The sequence below is a fragment of the Danio rerio genome, chromosome 10, assembly GCF_049306965.1.
Source record: "Danio rerio strain Tuebingen ecotype United States chromosome 10, GRCz12tu, whole genome shotgun sequence".
Lineage (NCBI taxonomy): Eukaryota > Metazoa > Chordata > Actinopteri > Cypriniformes > Danionidae > Danio > Danio rerio.
The window spans coordinates 26,499,379-26,518,692 of record NC_133185.1 but is presented as its reverse complement, the minus strand read 5'-3'; the positions used below and the strand labels follow the sequence as shown (position 1 = coordinate 26,518,692).

The following is a 19,314-nucleotide window of genomic DNA, read 5'->3' as shown; positions in this document are numbered from 1 at the left end:
GAAATAAGCATTATATGAAAGTCTGAATCCTTGTACGGAATTTACTGTCTGGGTCAGCTGACTCGTCAATGGAAAACCGGGACCCTTTCATTGTTGGCAATGGTTTTTGTTCGCAGAGCTGTTTTCGGTCAGTCCTTTCACTCTAAACCAATTCCACATTATGTGCGTCGATTTCGCAATAGCAATTTCGTCCATCAAGCTCGAACCTTGGGTTTCCTAATGAAAACGTATTTTATCTACTCTTAAATCTTCTGCACATTTTTCGACTAATGACTCTCGCTTAATTTCCTCTGGAAATGAATATCGAACATCTCCCAAGCGTAATAAAATGGCGAGTGAATGGATGACAATAACTTTCCAAAAACGCATGCGTTTGGCTGTAATTCATGTTTTTAATCGTGAAGGAAAATGTCAGTGTCTGTTTCTGAAATAAAACATTATCATCAAACACAACTGTTTCTAAGCCAAACCAAGCTGGTCGAACCAAGAAAAAAAAGTCAGTGGGTGGACCAAAAGCATAGCATCAACAGCGACACATGGTGTGGTGTTAGAATATATACAGGCAAGATGTTCGTTAATTTTCAATGAAATATACAGTAGGCCTATATTAAATAATTCAGCACATTAATTTAAGATGTAAAGATTACTGGACATGGCGTACACAATAATTTTTAAAGAAAATGTAATTATAGTTAATAATCGAGGTTTATTTACTTGTGCGATAAGAGGATACACATAGTCAATATTTTCCACTAATAATTCGGGAATATAAACTGAAATAACTGTATATGTGAAACTACTGTTTAAAGAACATTGGAAACTACAACCGTTTACAGCTATTTTTTCAGCAAATAAAGACAATTCAAAACAAAAAATTAAATCTAAAACTTTTTTGTAGAATGAATGGCAGCAGTTGTGCTGTGCGTCATTTTTAGGTGCGTAAACAAGACACATTACAAACAAACAAACAAACAAACAAAAAAGCTTAAGAATCAAAGCAGGCATTTACTGTAACTCGGTACATTCCCCTACGTCAGACAGGCGCAACATATTAAAATCGATTTTACTCTTATCCAGAATCCCACCAGCCGGAAGTGTGTTTTCATTATACGAGCTCACAAACTTAAAGTCACTGGTGCGCGAGCCTGTTGTCAGATACGCGTCATAATTGTAAGAGCTGCGGATAGTTCCTGCTCCATCCACATCTGCATAGTTTGGAGGCAAATAGGCGCTGGGAACAGCAACTGCTCCATCAAACAACAGTCTGGGCTTTCTCCTGTGACAAAACTTCACTGCCAACATCAGTATGATGAACGTCAGGAAGAAAGTGCAGACGGAAACTAATGCAATGATCAAGTATGAGGTTAATTTAGAGTTGTTGTCCTCATAGCTCATATCTTTAAGTTCAGGAACTTCAGAAAGATTATCAGAAATCAGTAAATTCACAACACATGTTGTAGACAAAGATGGCTGGCCATTATCCTTTACTGAAATAACAAGATTCTGCTTCATATTGTCAGATTCAGAAATGTCTCGTTGAGTTTTGATCTCTCCACTATGGAGACCAATAGTGAAAAGTCCCGGATCAGTAGATTTCAAGATTTGATAGGACAGCCATGCATTCTGTCCAGAGTCAGCATCTACAGCAATCACATTTGACACCAGAGAGCCTGAGAGAGTCGCTTTAGGGACCATTTCAGTCATTAAAGTCTTTCCGTCAGGAACAGGGTATAATATCTGTGGAGAGTTATCATTCTCATCCGTTATGAAGACTTTGACAGTCACGTTACTGCTGAGTGGAGGTGAACCATTGTCTCTGGCAACAACTTTGACACTGAAGTTTCTGAACTGCTCATAGTCAAATGATCTCACAGTATGAATCACTCCTGTATCTCCATTAATAGAGAGAAATGAGGACATTGGGACCCCGTTGACTTCACTGGGTACCAGAGAGTACAGTACAGTCCCATTCTGTCTCCAGTCTGGGTCATTTGCACTGACAGAACAAACAGAGGTGCCTGCTTGCTTATTTTCACTTATATAAATGAAGTAACTCTGCAGTTCAAATCTAGGGGAGTTGTCGTTGACGTCAGAAACTTGTATGTTCAGAGAAATGTTGGAAAATAAGGGTGGTATACCTCCATCGGTTGCGATTATTGTCACATTGTAATTATCGATTTGTTCCCGATCAAGCGAACTACTTGTAGTGAGAATGAAATAAGACTTAATGTATGGCTGTAGCTGAAATGGCAGATTCGGCGAAATGGAACAACTAATCCGGCTGTTTTCTCCTGAGTCTTGGTCTTTTACGTTTATTACGGCTATCTCTGTGCCTGGTGTTGTGTTTTCTGGGATTTTATTTTTTAGAGATTTCACAGATATAACAGGCGCGTTGTCGTTGACATCATCTATTTCAATAACAACTTTACAGTGGCCTGTCTGACCTCCGCCATCCTCTGCTTGCACTTCCACCTCATATGAGGAGGCTTTCTCGTGGTCCAGCTGTCCAATAACTGATATTTCCCCGTAGTTTTCATCAATTTTAAACAACTGTTTTGTGTTGTCAGACAGGTGATTGATATAATATTTTATTTCTCCATTTGCGCCCTCATCCTCATCGGTAGCCGTGATTTTGATGACAGACGTTCCCAGTGCTGAATTTTCAGATAACCGAGCGTTATACAAAGGCTGCAAAAATAATGGTGCATTGTCATTCATGTCAATTACAACCACTTCAATAACAACAGTTCCAGAATTGGGAGGGTTTCCGCCATCTACCGCAGACAATATCAAAGAATGCTCTCCCCTTGTCTCTCGGTCCAGGCTGTTTTTTAAAACAATATCCACATAACGGTCTTTGCTTGACTTTGTATCAAGAACAAAATGTTTGTTTTGACTGAGAATATATGTCTGAACTGAATTAATTCCCACATCCAAATCCCGTGCTCGAGTTAATTGTAATTTGCTTCCTGTCGGAGCTCCTTCGCTTATCTCGAGCTTTATCGAACCTTTTGGGAAAACAGGAGGGTTGTCATTGACGTCCTGGACCTCTAAAGCGATGTTATGAAGTTCTAAAGGGTTTTCAAGAATAAATTCAAAGTGCATGATGCAGGGGGAGGCAGTTCCGCATAGCATTTCTCGGTCGATCCTTTCCGAAACAAAAAGATTCCCTGAATCTAGGTCTATTTCACAGTACCTTCTGTCCCCTTGGTAATCCAAACGGGCCTTGCGAAATCTCAAGCGATTATAATCCAAATTAACATCCTTACTTAGATTTCCAATAACAAATTTTGTCTTGGTTTCCTCCGGCACAGAATAACGAACATCAGCAGCGGTAACGCAGAAAAGAAGCGATGTTATCCATAATCGCCATTTTCCCAAGCACAATTTAGACGTTTTTGCCATGTCTTCTTTGTATAATAATACTCACACAATCGATTTGTATCATGGACAGTCAAAGCACTGCGATTTTGACAAATGTTATCAACAGAACAGAAAAAAGAAGAAAAAAATCGCACCAAATGGGTGGGTTCTTATGTTCAAAACTAGCTAGTCAACAGCGACGCTGTGTGGTTAAAGTAAGTATAAAGAAACGAACCACAAGTGCGGTGTGTAATGTTTCAGAAATTGTTAATTAAATAGTCTCTAATATAACCAGTGCACTATGTCCCTTTATAAGATAAAGATTTCTTTACACAAACTTGGAGTGGACTTTTACTGCAGACAAGCCACATAAATACTAGCCAATAAATTGTTTGTGTTTCTTTTAAAAAGTTTATATTGCTTATTTCTTTTATAATAAAAACATCGTTTTATATGGTTTATTTTATTGAAGGGATAGTTCACACTAAAATGTAAACGTACTTACTATTTTTCTCACCCTAATGATTTAAACTTTTTTTTTCTTTTCCAGTTGAACACAAAAGAAAATATTTTGAACAAAGCTGCAAATCTTTACCCACTGACTTCCATAGTAGAAACAATAAATAGTATGGAAGACAATAGTTATAGGTTTCCAGCTTTTTTATAATATTTTCTTTTGTGTTCGTCAAAGGAAAAAAGTTGAACAGGCTTGAAGCAAGTAAATGGTGAGTAATGATAATGATTTTCATTTTGGGTTAACTATCTCTTTAATATCCCTTTAATATAATTTCAGTGTAATAGAATTTGTATTGAAAATGTATTTTATTCATATAATCCAAAGCTCAGTTTTCATCAGTTTACATCAATCTCAAATGACCCTTCTAAAATCATTCTAACGTGCTGATTTATTAAAATGTATTACATTGAAAACAGTTAATAAAAAAAAATCATAGTAATGTTTTTACTGTATTGTTTAATGTAGAGTTATTTCAAAAACTGGTTCCAAACTTTATACCGGTACTGTTATCTGCCACGAGATTACTTTCTTAAAATGGTTTACATTTCAATGAATTTGTTTCTTGTAATTGTTTATATAATTAAAGAGAAATTTCAGTTCCAGTATAATTACAGTATAATTCTCAGCTTTACAGCATGTATTGATGTACACACAAACGTTACGTTTCACAAACGCATTTGTTTTCAGCACCATGGACAGCGCGATCTATTGCCGCTGTACAAAGCGCCTGGAATGGAAAGTGCAAGAGCAGACAAAGGTGAAACTATGCATTAAATTTAAAAAGAGGGTATCCTAGAATATATATATATATATATATATATATATATATATATATATATATATATATATATATATATATATATATATATATATATATATATATATCTACAGAGAGAGAGAGAGAGAGAGAGAGAGAGAGAGAGAGAGAGAGAGAGAGATACAATTGTCTTAAATTGAAAAGTATGAAATTCAATTATATTTTCCAACAGGCAAAATTTAAACTAAACAATAATTTGTTTTGTTGAATTGTACACATCCGACATTCAAATCCAGAGCCTCACCTTTGTGTTTAATGTGCACACTGAACAGGAAGAAATAATTTGTCAAAAATGCATCAGATGATCTGACAGATGACAGTTTTAAAGCACAAACTATTATATATATATATATATATATATATATATATATTATTTTTTTTTTTTCAAATGCTATATAATCTGAATAATTATTGATTTTAAATGTCCACTGAAAATTTTGAAATACGCTTCTTTAGACATTGATAGTTTCACAATAAATCTTTGTCCTTCATGGAAACTTTATCATTTTAAAATGGTTCTTGAGCTTTTAACACGTTCTTAAATCTTTGAAAAATGTGCTGTTAAAGCTGGCTTAAGCAATGTAGGTGTTTAAATAATAAAATTTTAAATTTAATGTAATTTTTTAAAAATGGGTTATTTTGTGGAACCCAGTGTAAGGGTCACATTTACATATGACCTGTCATTCTAACATTAGCTTTACTTTGGCAACAGTTTTATGATAAAACATTTTGGTAAAATGCATTCAGGGTATTGTTAAATCAGAAAAGCAATTCTGGTTTACTAACCACGTAGACGGGCAAAAACAAAACCACACAAAACTCTTAAATACTTATGAAAGAAAACTTTATTTGTGATTTATAAACAAAACACATTACCAGATTTCTTAAAGTAATATAAAATAATAAACACCATTACACTGATGAGCAGGTGTACAAAAAAGTCCAACAGATTTGCACTGTCAAAGTCAAAAGCTTAGTGCCACCTAGGCACTGCATGAGCTGATATATAATTACCACACACAAGCAGAATACATAGACCTTTTTATTTTCTCTTTTATCGTTTTTGAAATTTTTGTAATTTTTTTTTTATCATTTTGTTGTTGAAGGGAGAGGTTTATATCATAGGGACGTATGAACTGTTTCACATTACAGTGTTATTGATTTCAAAGCCTAGCACAAAACAAAGGATTGATCCTTTCAAGTTGCAAAAAATCATAAGATCTTAAAGAAAAGCAATTTAGACCATAACACTACAGCATTACATATACCTAGAATGTAAATGTCAATGTTGACCGCCACAGAGCCGACATCGTTTCTGTGTCTTCTTTTTACGCTCACTTCATGTATGCAATCAGTGTATGTCTGCGTGAATAATCTGATTTATATTTCCATACTTAAGCAGAGATGATGCACATCTCCGGTTCTGTTATACACGAGAAAAAAAATAATTATGAAAAAACATATCTGTTCATTAATATCTATATATAATTTCTGTTTTTAATTGCGTTTAACATGCAAAACAGTCACTTGGTGATCTGACAGCACTGAACCACACCTGAAAGAGACTGGAGTGTGTGTCTGTGTGCGTGTGTGTGTGTATGTGTGATGAAACGGCCTCATAGCAGCACAAACATCTCTCCTTTACTTAACAGTATATTTAAAGAAAAGAAGAGATGTGCTCCCTCTAAAAAAAGAACGAAAACAAACTGAAACCTTAATCATGATGTCAGAATGTTAAGAAAATGTTCCCATTATTTACAAAAATGTCATGAAGCTATGTTTCGACAATAATTATATACAGTAGAAAAACTCTATACTGCCCTCTGCTATAGTTCCTCAGTCTAATCTCCGCTAACCCTCTATCATCGTTCTAGAAAGCACCATACGCCATGGCTAAACTTCTCCATAAGCATAGCTGCATAGTCCACGGTTAGCTCCACTGCTGTCAAAGCATAAACACGGGTGTATATTGAATTTATACTTGAATGTAGGGGCCAGTACATGTGCTTATGTGTCCTGCAGAAGGAGTGGCTTTTTTTCTGCTCTTTCCTGTTACATTATACTACACGCACCACCAGGGGGCAGTACTGACATGAGGCCAGCACAGCACATCTGATAAAGGGAGGATGGCAATGTTAGTTACAAGCTGTAGGAAAAAAAGTAGCTGGACTATGATTATACAGATGGGACGAAATAAGATGACGCCTATCAAACATTCAAAACGGCAGCAAATCAATTTAGTGAGTTTTGAAATGAAGCAACAAGCACCTTTTGTACAGTGTCTACAGACTTAGGGAACAAACTCGGATATCATCAGAGATGCAAAGGGTGTAAGCTGTTGGAAAGTAGCTGGAATAAGACTTAAAGCTGGCGGAAAGTGGGATGACGGCTATCAGACATTCAAAACTGCAGCAAAGGAAGTTGACTTTTTTTTAAATGAAGCGATGAGCACTATTTTACAGACTTTTGAGAGGCTGTTGTGCTTCAGTCCTTTAGCTGTCCAGTGTGCGGACAGCCTGTAATGCTTTAGAGAGCAACAATCTCTAGGTTTATGCATCATATTTTTCGATTTGTATTTCTACATATCTTGGATGTGCATAATTTTGGATTGTATTAGAGTATTGGATTGCTCTTACAAAAAATGCTGAGTAAAGTGTCGTTCTGAGATTTGTTCGGGAGCAGAATCAGTAGCGATCTCTTTGTTCTTTTCTAGAATATTTCAGGAGTTGATTTGACTGCTACATTCCTATCTCTTACTTTTAGATCTGCTATAGAAATCAGACACCGGTCTTTTTGGTGAAGGTGCAGTCAAATTTGTGTCTGGAAAGTTTTATTCCTTGCAGATCAAGACGTGAGATGGGGGCCCGGGGAGGTTGTTTCTTTCCCATATGAAGATGAGGGACGAAGGCAGAGAAAACTCTTGGATGAGTTCATATCCAGTTTAACTGGAAATTAGTTTGATCCTTTTAAGAGAGAGGGACATCCTTTGCTGTGGATGAAAATATCATTTACAAGGCGTGAGTGGGCTGGGTTTTTTTATTTTGTAGACTGCAGAGTCTTTCTTAGATGGGTTAGAACTATAAAAATAGCCAATTATAGTCATGTAAATGTTCACTGGGATAATTTGTGTTATTTATATGTGTCTGCACATAGAGCAAACTCTTTTCAGCCTGGACTTTGTAGATATGGTATATTGAAGGAATTTTCTCCTCTCTTAATGTTTTCAGTATTTTTGGTTTTCTCTTTCTGTCATTATTTGCTACAAACGCAAGTTGATAGCTTTAATATTGTAGTGGGACGTTCTTCATTACTCCTCGCCATCATCTTTCCCTTTATCCTTCTTGTCCTTCTTTTCCTTCTTCTTCTTTTTCTTCTTCTTAGACTCCTCTTTCTTCCCGAAAGTGATGAACTCGCCCTTATCATCCACGGCACCTGGGTCCTGCCGGATGGAGATGATGGCCGGAGAGCCGGGAATGATGAAGGCTTCAGGGGGAATCTCTCCCGGCTTTAGGGCTTGTGGAGGGCCGTATCCGGGGCCCGCACCATAGCGGAAGCTCCAGCTGTTACTGTTGATTCCAGCTCCAACAGGAGGAGACAGCTGCCCCTCTCCTTCACCATCTGAGTTAGAAAAGAGACAGACGTTAGATTCTGTCTTCACTTTCACATTCATTTATCTTTATTCATAACAGAGCTACAAATTATTCAAAACAGCTTTACAGTATTAAACAAGACAGTAATAGAATTGATGGTGCAAACTTTAAAATTGAGTTAATTCCTCCTATTCCAGAACATCTGTCATTATTGTTAATTAATTTTTGTTCAATAAATAACATTCATTCATTATACAGCTCAGCCTCTTCAGTGCTGTCAAATCAATGTTGTTACAGAATATTACATTTCTTTCAAGCACCAAGTGACAAAGCCTGGAAAGATATGTAATTTCTTGCACAAAGTCAAATATTGGGTTGCCTAATGCAAAACCACAGAAATAAGACAACCCATTTACTAATTACTGTAGTCTATATACAGTCACCTAAACATTTTATTTCACAGGGGAACAAAGCGTGCAATTTAAATGATATTATTAAGCTTTAAATGTAATTTTTTTATTAACGGTTTAATGTTTAATTGTTTTTTATGAGCCAGAAATATTGCTGACAAATAATCAAGTAAATAAATACATAATCAATCATGAAATTAAGCTTGGCAAAAAAAATAAAATAAATAAATAAATAAATAAATAAATAAATAAATAAATAAATAAATAAATAAATAAATAAATGAATAAATAAATAAATAAATAAATAAATAAAATTATTTATATATATATATATATTTTTTCCCCCAGAAAGTATTTTTGTATTAATATTTATTTATGTAATTAAAATTTAAAGTATAACAAGTGATTGTAATTTTTATTCATAGTTTTCATGACATTTTCATTTTATTTTGTTTATTTAACTGTAATAAGAATAATACATGTATTTTTAACTGTTCATACTGTTTATCGCAAAAGTGATGATAAAAACAATTATAATGCCACAAAGGATTTTTATTTCAGATCAATGCTGTTCATTTAAACTTGATAAAAAGGAGCTAAAAAGTCTACTTTTTTTAAAGCATAATGAAATGTATGTATATACAGTTGAAGTAAGAATTATTAGCCTCCTTTGATTTTCTTTTTATTTCTTTTTAAAAAATTTCCCAAATGATGTTTAAACAGGGCAAAGACATTTTCACAGTATGTCTGATAGTATTCTTTTCTTCTGGAGAAAGTCTTATTTGTTTTATTTTAGCTAGAGTAAAAGCAGTTTTAAATAAAAAAAAAAAAAAACATTTTAATGTCAAAATTATTAGCTCCTTTAAGCTAACTTTTTTCTTGATAGTCTACAAAACAAACCATCATTATACAATAACTTGCCTAATTACCCTAACCTGCCTAATCAACCTATTTAACCTAGTTAAGCCTTTTAATGTCACTTTAAGCTGTATAGAAGTGACTTGAAAAATATCTAGTAAACTATTATTTATTCTCATTATGGCAAAGATAAAATAAATCAGTTTTTAGAAATGAGTTATTAAAACTATTATGCTTAGACATGTTTTGAAAAAAAAAAAAAACTTCTCTATCCGTTAAACATTATTATTAAACCTCCCTGTGTATTTTTTTTTTACCCATTTCCTGTTTAACAAAGAAAAGATTTTTTTCAGCACATTTTTTAACATAATAGTTTTACTAACTCATTTCTAATAATATATTTTATATTAGCCATGACTTGCCATAAATAATATTTGACTGGATATTTTTAAAGACACTTCTCTACAGCTTAAAGTTACATTTAAAGGATTAACTACAGTAGGTTGATTAGTTTAACTAGGCAGGTTAGGGTAATTAGGCAAGTTATTGTATAACGATTGTTTGTTCTGTAGACTATCGAAAATTATATAGCCTGAAGGGGCTAATAATTTTGACATTAAAATGGTTTTAAAAAATTTAAAACATCTTTTATTCTAGCCAAAACAAAACAAATAAGACTTTCTCCAGAATGAAAAAAATATTATCAGACATACTGTAAAAATGGGGGGGGGGGGGGGGGGGGCTAATTATTCTAACTTCAATTGTATATATATGGACAGCTGAATTATTAGCCCTCCTGAATTATTATCCCCCCTGTATTTTTCCCCTAGTTTCTGTTTAACAGAGAGAAGACTTTTTTTCAACACATTTCTAAACATATTAGTTTTAATAACTCATTTCTAATAACTGATTTATTTTATCTTTGCCATGATGACAGTACATAATACTTTACTCAATATTTTTTGAGATACTAGTATTCAGCTCAAAGTGCATTTCTGTAATTTGGTTAACTAGGCAAGTCATTGTATAACGATCAAAAAAAAAATGCTTAAGGGGGCAAATAATATTGACCTTAACATGTTTTTTTTTTTTTTATTCTAGACTTTTTACAGAAAAAAATGATTGGAAATACTGCGGAAAAACTCCTTGCTCTGTAAAACATAATTTGGGAAATATTGAAAAAGAAAAAAAAAATCACTGGAAAGCTATTTTTCTGAAGGTGTATGGCAAAACATATCAACATCAAAAGAATAACAATTGCCTTTCCTTATTTAACATTGATCTAAACCCATAAGTAAGCCACACAAGCACAGCATTACTCTAGAGTGCTCTTTCATACAATGTTGATGTTTAAAAAGTGTACTACCCCAACAGGGACAGAGAGCTGAGTACAGACTGAGAGACTTATGTACTACTTTCCCTACAGAAGCAAGGCTCTTTGCCACACCAGTTACTCCATGACCTACTTTCATTCCTCTGTTTTATTTAGATCTCACCGTGGCCCTGAAATGCAATTCTGTTTGTTTTAGATCTGCATGCTTATTATGACAGCTTATTTTATTAAATGAAAAAAAAAAAAAACTACCAGGGATTATTTATTTTGATATTCTTACCTCGGCTTAAATCAATCTGGATTGTGTCTGTGTGTGCGTGCTACAACTAGACTAAATTAAGATCCTTCTAGCGCTCAGTTTCAGGCAAATGTCTAAATTTAGACACATCAAATCCTGCCATTAATATGCAAACTGCTCTTTTTTTGTCCCAGTGGCTACTGATGCATTGTGTATAACTGTTGAAAGTCTTGACCGTATACCAGCAGCATCATCATTATTAATCGTCTTAATTTTTAAATATTTTTTTACTAATAAATAACAATAAATTATTATGATTATTAATGATTAAAAGTTAAAGTTATTAAAGTTCATAAATGCTATTGTTATTAAGGCTTATTAGAAAATAAATGTAATGATACAAATGTTTCTGCTTCTGGTTGTACCACAACTTTTGATCAAAACGTTTTAAAGTTTTAGTAGGCATTTCTCTCCAGAAGAAATTATGAAATAGAATTATTAACTACAAAAGTTAAGTTTTTAGACAAAATGTTATGGTGGCTTGAGAAAGCCTCGTCTGAAAGTTTGAAGTAGTTTAATAATTTAAATAATTGAAATAGTTTAAGATGTTTGAAACAGTCGACATAGACCGATACCTACATATAGACTATTTTAAGGGATGTAAACAAAAACAATGGTGCCAGCAAAGTTCCTGATTTACATTTTTAATCTCTATACCTTCCGAGAATCCAAAAAGAGACACATTTTGATAAATAATGTTTAGATAGCGGTTTTAACAGTAAGATATGATTGAATTGTCTCTTGGTACGATTATAAAATAGTTTGACAACAAGAAATGTTCAGGGACCAATGACATCACCACATTGAAATGGTCTATATGTTAGATCAGTGTTAGAAATATGTTTCTAGTGTGGATTGGCATGTTTCTTGCTAAGGCATTGCTAGGGTGTTCTGAGTGGTTACTAAGGCGCTGCTAGGCAGTTGCTAGGGTGTTCTAGATGGTTACTAAGGTGTTGCGAGGTTGTTGCTAAGGTGTTCTGAATGGTTGCTAAGGTGCTGCTAGGTGGTTGCCTAGGTGTTCTAGGTGGTTGCTAAGGTGATGCTAGGCAGTTGCTAGGGAGTTCTGAGTGGTTGCTAAGGTGTTTGCTAGGGTGTTGCTAGGTTGTTGTTAAGGCGTTGCTAGGATGTTCTGAGTGGTTGCTAAGGCATTGCTAGATGGTTGGTAAGATGTTGTTAGGGTGTTCTGAGTGGTTGCTAAGGTGTTGCTAGACAGTTGCTAAGATGTTGTTAGGTAATTGCTAAAGCGTTGCTAGGTTGTTGATTAGGTGTTGCTAGGTGGTTGCTAGGGTGTTCTGAGTGATTTCTAGGCAGTTGCTAAGGCATTGCTATGTGGTTGCTAAGGTGTTGCTAGGTGGTTGCTAACATAAATTAGCATATTTCAAGTATAAATTAGCATTATTTTAGCATGTTATTAGCATAAATTAGCATGTTGCTAGCATGTTTCTAGTCTAAACTGTCATGTTGTTAGCATGAATTTATTATGAATTAGCATGTTGCTAGTATCATGAGTATGTTATTATAATTTTATTATTCTTATTATTGTTGCTGTTAATGTTAGTCATTATTCAAAATCCAAGAAAAATTTATATGATTAATAACAAGTGACAGTGATAATTCAAAGTGTTGCTGAATTATAATTAGTCATAAAAAGGTTAACAATGGTTACACTTTTAATAATCTACTTATTTCTGAACATTTCTGCCATGACTTTGCAATAATTACAACAACAACAATACGGTATTTTCTTTATAAGAAATAGTAAGAAATTATCATATAGAATTAGTTCTTTATTTCTCCCCAAAAAGTGTTGTGATTGTCAGACATGCATCTAAATTTACACACATTAAACCCTGCCGTTAATATGCAGACTGCTTCTTTTTCCCCTCTGGCAATTTCTGCATTATGTATAACTGTTGAAAATCTTGACTGTCTTGAAAATACACCGTCTTTGCATCCATTCAAAAGACTCTTGGTGTGCAGATGGTAGAGTAAAGAGTCAATGAGAGAGTGCTGTGCGTCGCCTCCTGGGCTTGACAGATCACATTTGGCTGAGAAGGTCAGAAATTGTGGTTTATAGTGGTAGCGTTTACTCGCTGAGTGGTCAGATCTCTAGTGAGAGAGTAACTCATGTGTTCATGTGTTAGTCACACCTCACTCCATCTCCCTGTGGCTTTCATTATGGCAGCAATATCAATGTGTGCGTGTGTATGTGTGTCAACTTTCATGTCAGAGCGGGTCAACTGAGCAGACTAGTTCTCAACCTCATGAGACTAAAGAGAGAGGAAGATCAGCACAGTGAGGCTGGAAGCAAAAGAATATTTTACTGCATTTTTGTCTTTGTTGCATAGGTCAATAGGTGTCCGCAATATACAAACAAACAAATTAATAAATCATGTGCCAATTTTTCTAAAACATTTTTATAATACTTTTTATACAACAATTTTTATAATATTTTATAAAAAAAGAAAAAATATATACCCAGAACTTCCAATTTGATGACCAACCAGCATGTCTCCGATTGTTGTATTAGGATGTATTATTAATAATTCAAAGGAACGGATTTCTGCCTGTTGGTTCCATCACATTTCTTCATTCCACAAATATAACATTTAATAAGCACTGAAGCATTATTATTATTATTATTATTATTATTATTATTATTATTATTATTAATTTATGCATTTTCGGCTTAGTCCCTTTATTAATCTGGGGTAAACTACCAACTTATCCAGCATGTTTTACGCAGCGGATGCCCTTCCAGCTGCAACCCATCACTAGGAAACACAGAGACACTCTCATTCACACACATACACTACGGAAAATTTAGCTTTCCCAATTCACCTGTACCGCATATCTTTGGACTGTGGGGGAAACTGGAGCACCCAGAGGAAACCCACACCAACATGGGGAGAACATGCATACTCCACAGAGAAACGCCAATTGACCCAGCCGAGGCTCGAACCAGCAACCTTCTTGCTTTGAGGCGACTGTGCTACCCATTGCACCACCATGCAGCCCCTATTATCATCATTATTATTATTATTATTATTATTTTTTTTTTTTTTTTTCAGCTTAGTCTCTTTCTTAATCTGGAGTCACCACAGTGGAATGAACTACCAACTTATCCAGCATATGTTTTACACAGCGTATGCCTTTCCATCTGCAACCCATCACTGGGAATTATTATTATTATTATTATTATTAATAATAATATTATTATTTATGAAAAAGTTCATAATAAATTATTATGTATAAATAATATTTATTTATGTTATTATATTCATTCATTCATTCATTCATTTTCTTTTCGGCTTAGTCCCTTTACTAATCTGGGGTCGCCACAGCGGAATGAACGGCCAACTTATCCACCATATGTTTTACGCAGCGGATGCCCTTCAAGCTGCAACCCATCTCTGGAAAACATCCATGCACACTCATTCACACTCATACACCACAGACAATTTAACCTACCCAATTCACATGTACCGCGTGTCTTTGGACTGTGAGGGAACCCGAGTACCTAGATGAAGCCCATGCGAAAAGTGCTTTCAAGTCATATCTGTGAAATGCATATTTAATGCAAATTCTCAATAAATTGACAGAAAAAAAGAGTTTAACATGTATGCTGTGGTTTAATATTTGTGTATTTAGTGCTTCAGAACCCGACAGACTTGAAAATTATCTGCTTTAATGGTGTCCACTTGAGTTTGATTTTGATAAAATGGTAATAAAAATGGGTGACCATGAAGCCACAATACAGTTTTTAATCATTTGAAATGTCTACAGCCTTTGGTCTACAGCTAAGCAAAACTGTAAGAAATCACTTGAAAATTCTCAGATTTGGTGGATGTACTGGGTTTTCGTTGTATGGGTCTGAGTTAAATGTTAATATTGTTTTATTCCATGAAGGTGTGAGAATATTTCTTCCAAATTTAAAATGAAAATATTGTTACCTAGATTTTGAAAATGATAGCTGATAAGAAAATCAAATGTTTTCATTTGTTGTGGTTTGAAGGTTTATTCCAGCAAAAATCCTAAGCAGATAAAAACTGGTATTAAAGTCAAGTATGCATGAAAACAAAGCACCTTTTTCTTCTTTTTTCAATTATTATGTTATGTGAAATTGACTTTTTTTATTTAAAAGTAGTAGTAGTTTGCCAAACAAAACAAAAAATTGTCATGAATCATTAATCGAGAGATATCCTGAGCTTTTTAAAGTGATTTGTTATCTTTTCCCACAGCTGCTGATTTCTTTTTTAATAGGTAGTGGTTTTTGAGAATTAATGTATGCAAACTCCAACCAAACAGAGCAGCATTATTTACTGTAAGGCATTCCAGCGCAGCCACATCAATGCAGGCATTTAAAATAAACCTGATCTCATATGCATTCATTAGATCATATGTGCTACTTTGTGTTCTATTTTGGTCCTTTCAGGTCTTTAGCCTCAAGCCTTTGTTTTTTTCCTATGGTGATTGTTCCTCTCTTTTCCTCTCCTCTTCCACACCTTGTTCGTCCTTCCATTTTGAGTACGGCTGGTTGCCATGGAAACTCCTCCCCCACTCCCGCTCGCCCACTCCCAGCTGCTCCTGCTGCAGTATCTAAGATTCAATGCTGTTGCCTAGCAACAAGTCACACAGTGTTTCCTAGCAACAGGACCACCGGAGGGGTCTGCCAATCCTAAACCTCTGTGCTTCTCCAACCCCCGCATCCCCTCTTCTCTTTCAGCATCACTTTCATTCTATCATCCCTTTCCTCCTCTATTACTCTGCATCCCACATGCTTTATCTTTTAAATGACTCCTAGTATAGCATCCTCATATATCTTTTGCTTTCTACGTCACATTCATCTGTGTCTCATTTCTAGCTTGGCCTCTTTTCTGTTCCTCCTGTTCCAATGACCTCGACTGTGTGTTAGATTTTAGAAACACCAAAGCAGCGCTTACACAACACACCTGCACTGGCTCAATAAAACACAATGCTATTTTAAGCAGACAACTACTCTCTAAGGAAAAGCATTTTGGAAACTTTTTTTTTCTTTATAAATAAACTTGGGCTTCACGTTGGCGCAGTGGGTAACATGATCACCTCAAAGCAAGAAGGTTGCTGGTTTAAGCCCTGTGCAGTTTGCATGTTTTCCCCCTCTTTCGTTCTTTCTCTTTGCGGTTTCCCCTACAAGTCCAAAGACATGCAGTACAGGTGAATTGAATAAGCTGAATTATCCGTAGTGTATGTGTGTGAATGAGAGTGTATGGGTGTTTCCCAGTGATGGGTTGCAGCTAGATGGGCATCCGCTGCGTAAAACATATGCTGGATAAGTTAGATTCAAACTTAGATTCATACCAAAACAATTAGTCCAAGATCTCTCTAATGAGAAAGCAGTCTGACCTAATGAACCAACCAATACTTTTTCACATTGCGATTGTTGCTTTCCAAATATGCTATAGCTTTAATAGGCACTGTGTGGAAGATTGCAGTGTTTGCTTTTCTAATGCCTCTTCGAACAGGGTTTCCGCGGGGTCTTAAAAAGTCTTTACTTTTTTTTTAATTTTAGGCCTTAAAAAGTCTTAAATTTATATTTATATTAATATTTTGTTCTAGGTCATAAATATTTTTTATACAAGTCTTAATTTTCCTTTGTTTGTGTATTGCTACACTGTAAAACCAAACAGTCAACTTCATCAAATGAAAGGAGAGTAGTTAATTCAAAATTGACTGAAAGTTAATTCTACATTTGAAAAGAGCTTTGAACTCAGTGATGAAGGTAATGAGTTGATTAAATACCTCATTACTTCAACTTAAATGGAGTAAGTTCACAGTGCTCATATAGATTCGTTTTTTAACTTTTAAAAATGGTTTGTAGCAATCGTTTTCCTCAAATGGTTTGAGTTGCCTTAACTTTTTGGGTTTTACAGTACTCAGTTGGTTTGAGCTCTTCATTTATCAAGTTTAACTGTGCTCAAATTGCTTCTTTTACTCAAATGGAGTAAGTTCACAGTACTCATTAGGATTAGTTTTTGAACTTAAATGATTTGCTGCAGGCGACGCAGTAGGTAGTTCTGTCGCCTCACAGCAAGGTCGCCGGTTCGAGCCTCGGCATGGATGTTTTCCAGAGATGGGTTGCAGGTGGAAGGGCATCTGCTGCGTAAAACATACACTGGATAAGTTGGCAGTTCATTCCACTGTGGCGACCCCAGATTATTAAAGGGACTAAGCGGAAAAGAATGAATGAATGAATGATTTGTTGCAATCGGTTTCCTCAAATGGTTTGAGTTATCTTAACTTATTGGGTTTTACAGTGTGCCCAATCTGACCTGAACCCATACCATCACCAACAATCCATCTAAATAACATTTTAAACTTTTTACTTTAAAAGGTAATTTTTAACTATTTATCATAACAATTTAATTATTCTCCTACAATACCATTTGTTTAAATGTGCTTTATGTATTTACTGCTGAGGACACCGACCTGTACAGGTTGTTGTACATAGTTTATTATAGTTTTTAAAACATTAAAAAAAATATATATATATTTTTATTTTTTTTTTTAAGAAAGTTTGCGTTGAAAAAAAGTGTATAAACACAAGTAGAGCTTGCCTGTTTTTACACAATATTAAAAATATATAGCTAAGAAATATTTGAAATGTTTTATTGTTGGGGCACCACAACAACAACAAAAACTACAGCTGTGCAAAAGCCCTAAGATTTGGATTTGGGCAGATTTAGAGTGTGAGTTTGTCCTTCTGCATCAAACCTCAATGCTAATACAGAATCAATGAATTCCTCTTTCTCTTCTCTCGAATTGAGTGTGCCTCTCTCGATCTGTCCCACTTACTCTATCTGTTTCTTCCCACTGTTTGCAGTCATTTCAGTCCAGCTCTGCTCTATCTGCCTGTCAATATCTTCAGCATCCACCACCCAGGAGACCTGCCACTCTTCCCTCATTCCTCTAATGGCACATTAGATTGATCGTCCTCTGCCTATCTGGCTGATCTTTGAAGAGAAGCATATCTCAGTAATGCCAATTCAATAACAGAGCCCATGCATCACAATATTTAGATACTCCCGTACTAATGCTTCAGTAGATGAAAGACGACATTTGGAGGACATTGTGCTCTTAATCCAAATAAACACATTGGTTCATTGGGTCAACTAATGATTATGTTGACTAATTATGAGTTTGAACAGGATGTTCAAGCAACAAAGACTCATGGCAAATACAGCTCTGGAATAAAAGACACAAATTTTTTGTTGTTGGTTCCCTGATTTATCATTTAATAGGTATAGGTTTAAAGTAAAATGTTGTTTTATTTTATTTTATGTTATATTGATAGCATCTAAACTGTAAATACGAATGTTGTCATTAGCTATGTTTCCATCCACCTATTTTATGCACATTTTGGATATGCGCATAAAAAAATGCTTGATAGAAATGCCAAGATACGCATTAAATTATGAAAATGCACATAAAAAATTGATGCATATAACTGAGTAGGATAAACTTTTTACTCGATAAGAAAAGATGCGCATAAACTATGATGGAAACACTTTTACCAAACTAATTACAGTATTCACATTAAAAAGGTCATGTGATTTTATTATAAGATATCATGTGTTGATAAAAATGTGTGTGAATGGACATATCAGCAGGCTGAGCACATTGCAAAAACATCATTCTAAAACACCTTAACCGTTTCAGTATTAGTGCTTTATTTGTTTTATTATTGATGACTGTCAAGAGCGTCTGCGCTCTGTCTGCATCTCGTAGCTTCAAACGCCACTAGGCGTTGATTGCGCGTCGGTATCGTCTTCTGAGGTGAAAGTTGTTTATAAAATAAAGAAAAGATTCATGCAGCTTCTCCTACCTCAGCAAATTCTGTTTTTTCTTTTGATATTTGGCACCTGTAAATTAGGAAGTGACTATTTTATTCTCTTTGACTGATTAAATGGAAACGCTGCTTTATGCGATTTTATGTCTTTTATGCAATATTCCAGTTTTGTGCATAAATTTATTCACATTTTTGGATGGAAACATAGCTTTTCAGAAGATTAATTTGTAGGAAATGACAAAAAGGTCAGCATAAATTATTTAATGCTTTACCACCTTAAATATTGGGAAATAGTTGATT

The 19,314-nt window shown here is 34.7% G+C and overlaps 4 protein-coding genes and 2 long non-coding RNA genes across 19 annotated transcripts in view; 2 read left to right on the top strand and 4 right to left on the bottom strand.

The window, feature by feature from the left end:
* The window catches only part of pcdh1g1 (protocadherin 1 gamma 1), a 153,508-nt gene extending 150,041 nt beyond the window's left edge, over positions 1-3,467 (bottom strand). Inside the window, 1 exon segment of the mRNA NM_001020804.2 lies at positions 1,015-3,467. Within this exon segment, the coding sequence (NP_001018640.2) occupies positions 1,015-3,405 (2,391 nt within the window). The 5' untranslated portion in view covers positions 3,406-3,467.
* Positions 1-19,314, top strand: part of LOC141376355 (uncharacterized) — a 974,232-nt gene that overhangs the window by 398,328 nt on the left and 556,590 nt on the right. The gene's annotated exons all lie outside the window — the stretch shown is intronic.
* Positions 1-19,314, top strand: part of LOC141376356 (uncharacterized) — a 259,480-nt gene that overhangs the window by 167,848 nt on the left and 72,318 nt on the right. For 3 of the 12 annotated variants that reach the window (XR_012386279.1, XR_012386285.1, XR_012386280.1), the window contains one exon: positions 8,079-8,538. The exons of 5 other annotated variants lie outside the window; for them this stretch is intronic. This is a non-coding gene — a long non-coding RNA (uncharacterized lncRNA). Of the gene's footprint in view, positions 1-3,913; positions 4,089-4,567; positions 4,638-8,078; positions 8,539-19,314 lie in introns of those variants that run through there. 4 more of the 12 variants (XR_012386290.1, XR_012386284.1, XR_012386291.1 and 1 more) reach the window with 3 other exon arrangements.
* Positions 5,526-19,314, bottom strand: part of pcdh1a3 (protocadherin 1 alpha 3) — a 77,797-nt gene continuing 64,008 nt past the window's right edge. Inside the window, 1 exon segment of the mRNA NM_001024097.1 lies at positions 5,526-8,315. Coding sequence (NP_001019268.1) covers positions 8,005-8,315 — 311 coding nt within the window. The 3' untranslated portion in view covers positions 5,526-8,004.
* pcdh1a4 (protocadherin 1 alpha 4) overlaps positions 5,526-19,314 on the bottom strand; it is a 73,411-nt gene continuing 59,622 nt past the window's right edge. The window contains 1 exon segment of the mRNA NM_001024099.1: positions 5,526-8,315. Within this exon segment, the coding sequence (NP_001019270.1) occupies positions 8,005-8,315 (311 nt within the window). The 3' untranslated portion in view covers positions 5,526-8,004.
* Positions 5,526-19,314, bottom strand: part of pcdh1a6 (protocadherin 1 alpha 6) — a gene marked incomplete at its 5' end in the record, with an annotated part of 69,170 nt that continues 55,381 nt past the window's right edge. The window contains 1 exon segment of the mRNA NM_001024101.1: positions 5,526-8,315. Within this exon segment, the coding sequence (NP_001019272.1) occupies positions 8,005-8,315 (311 nt within the window).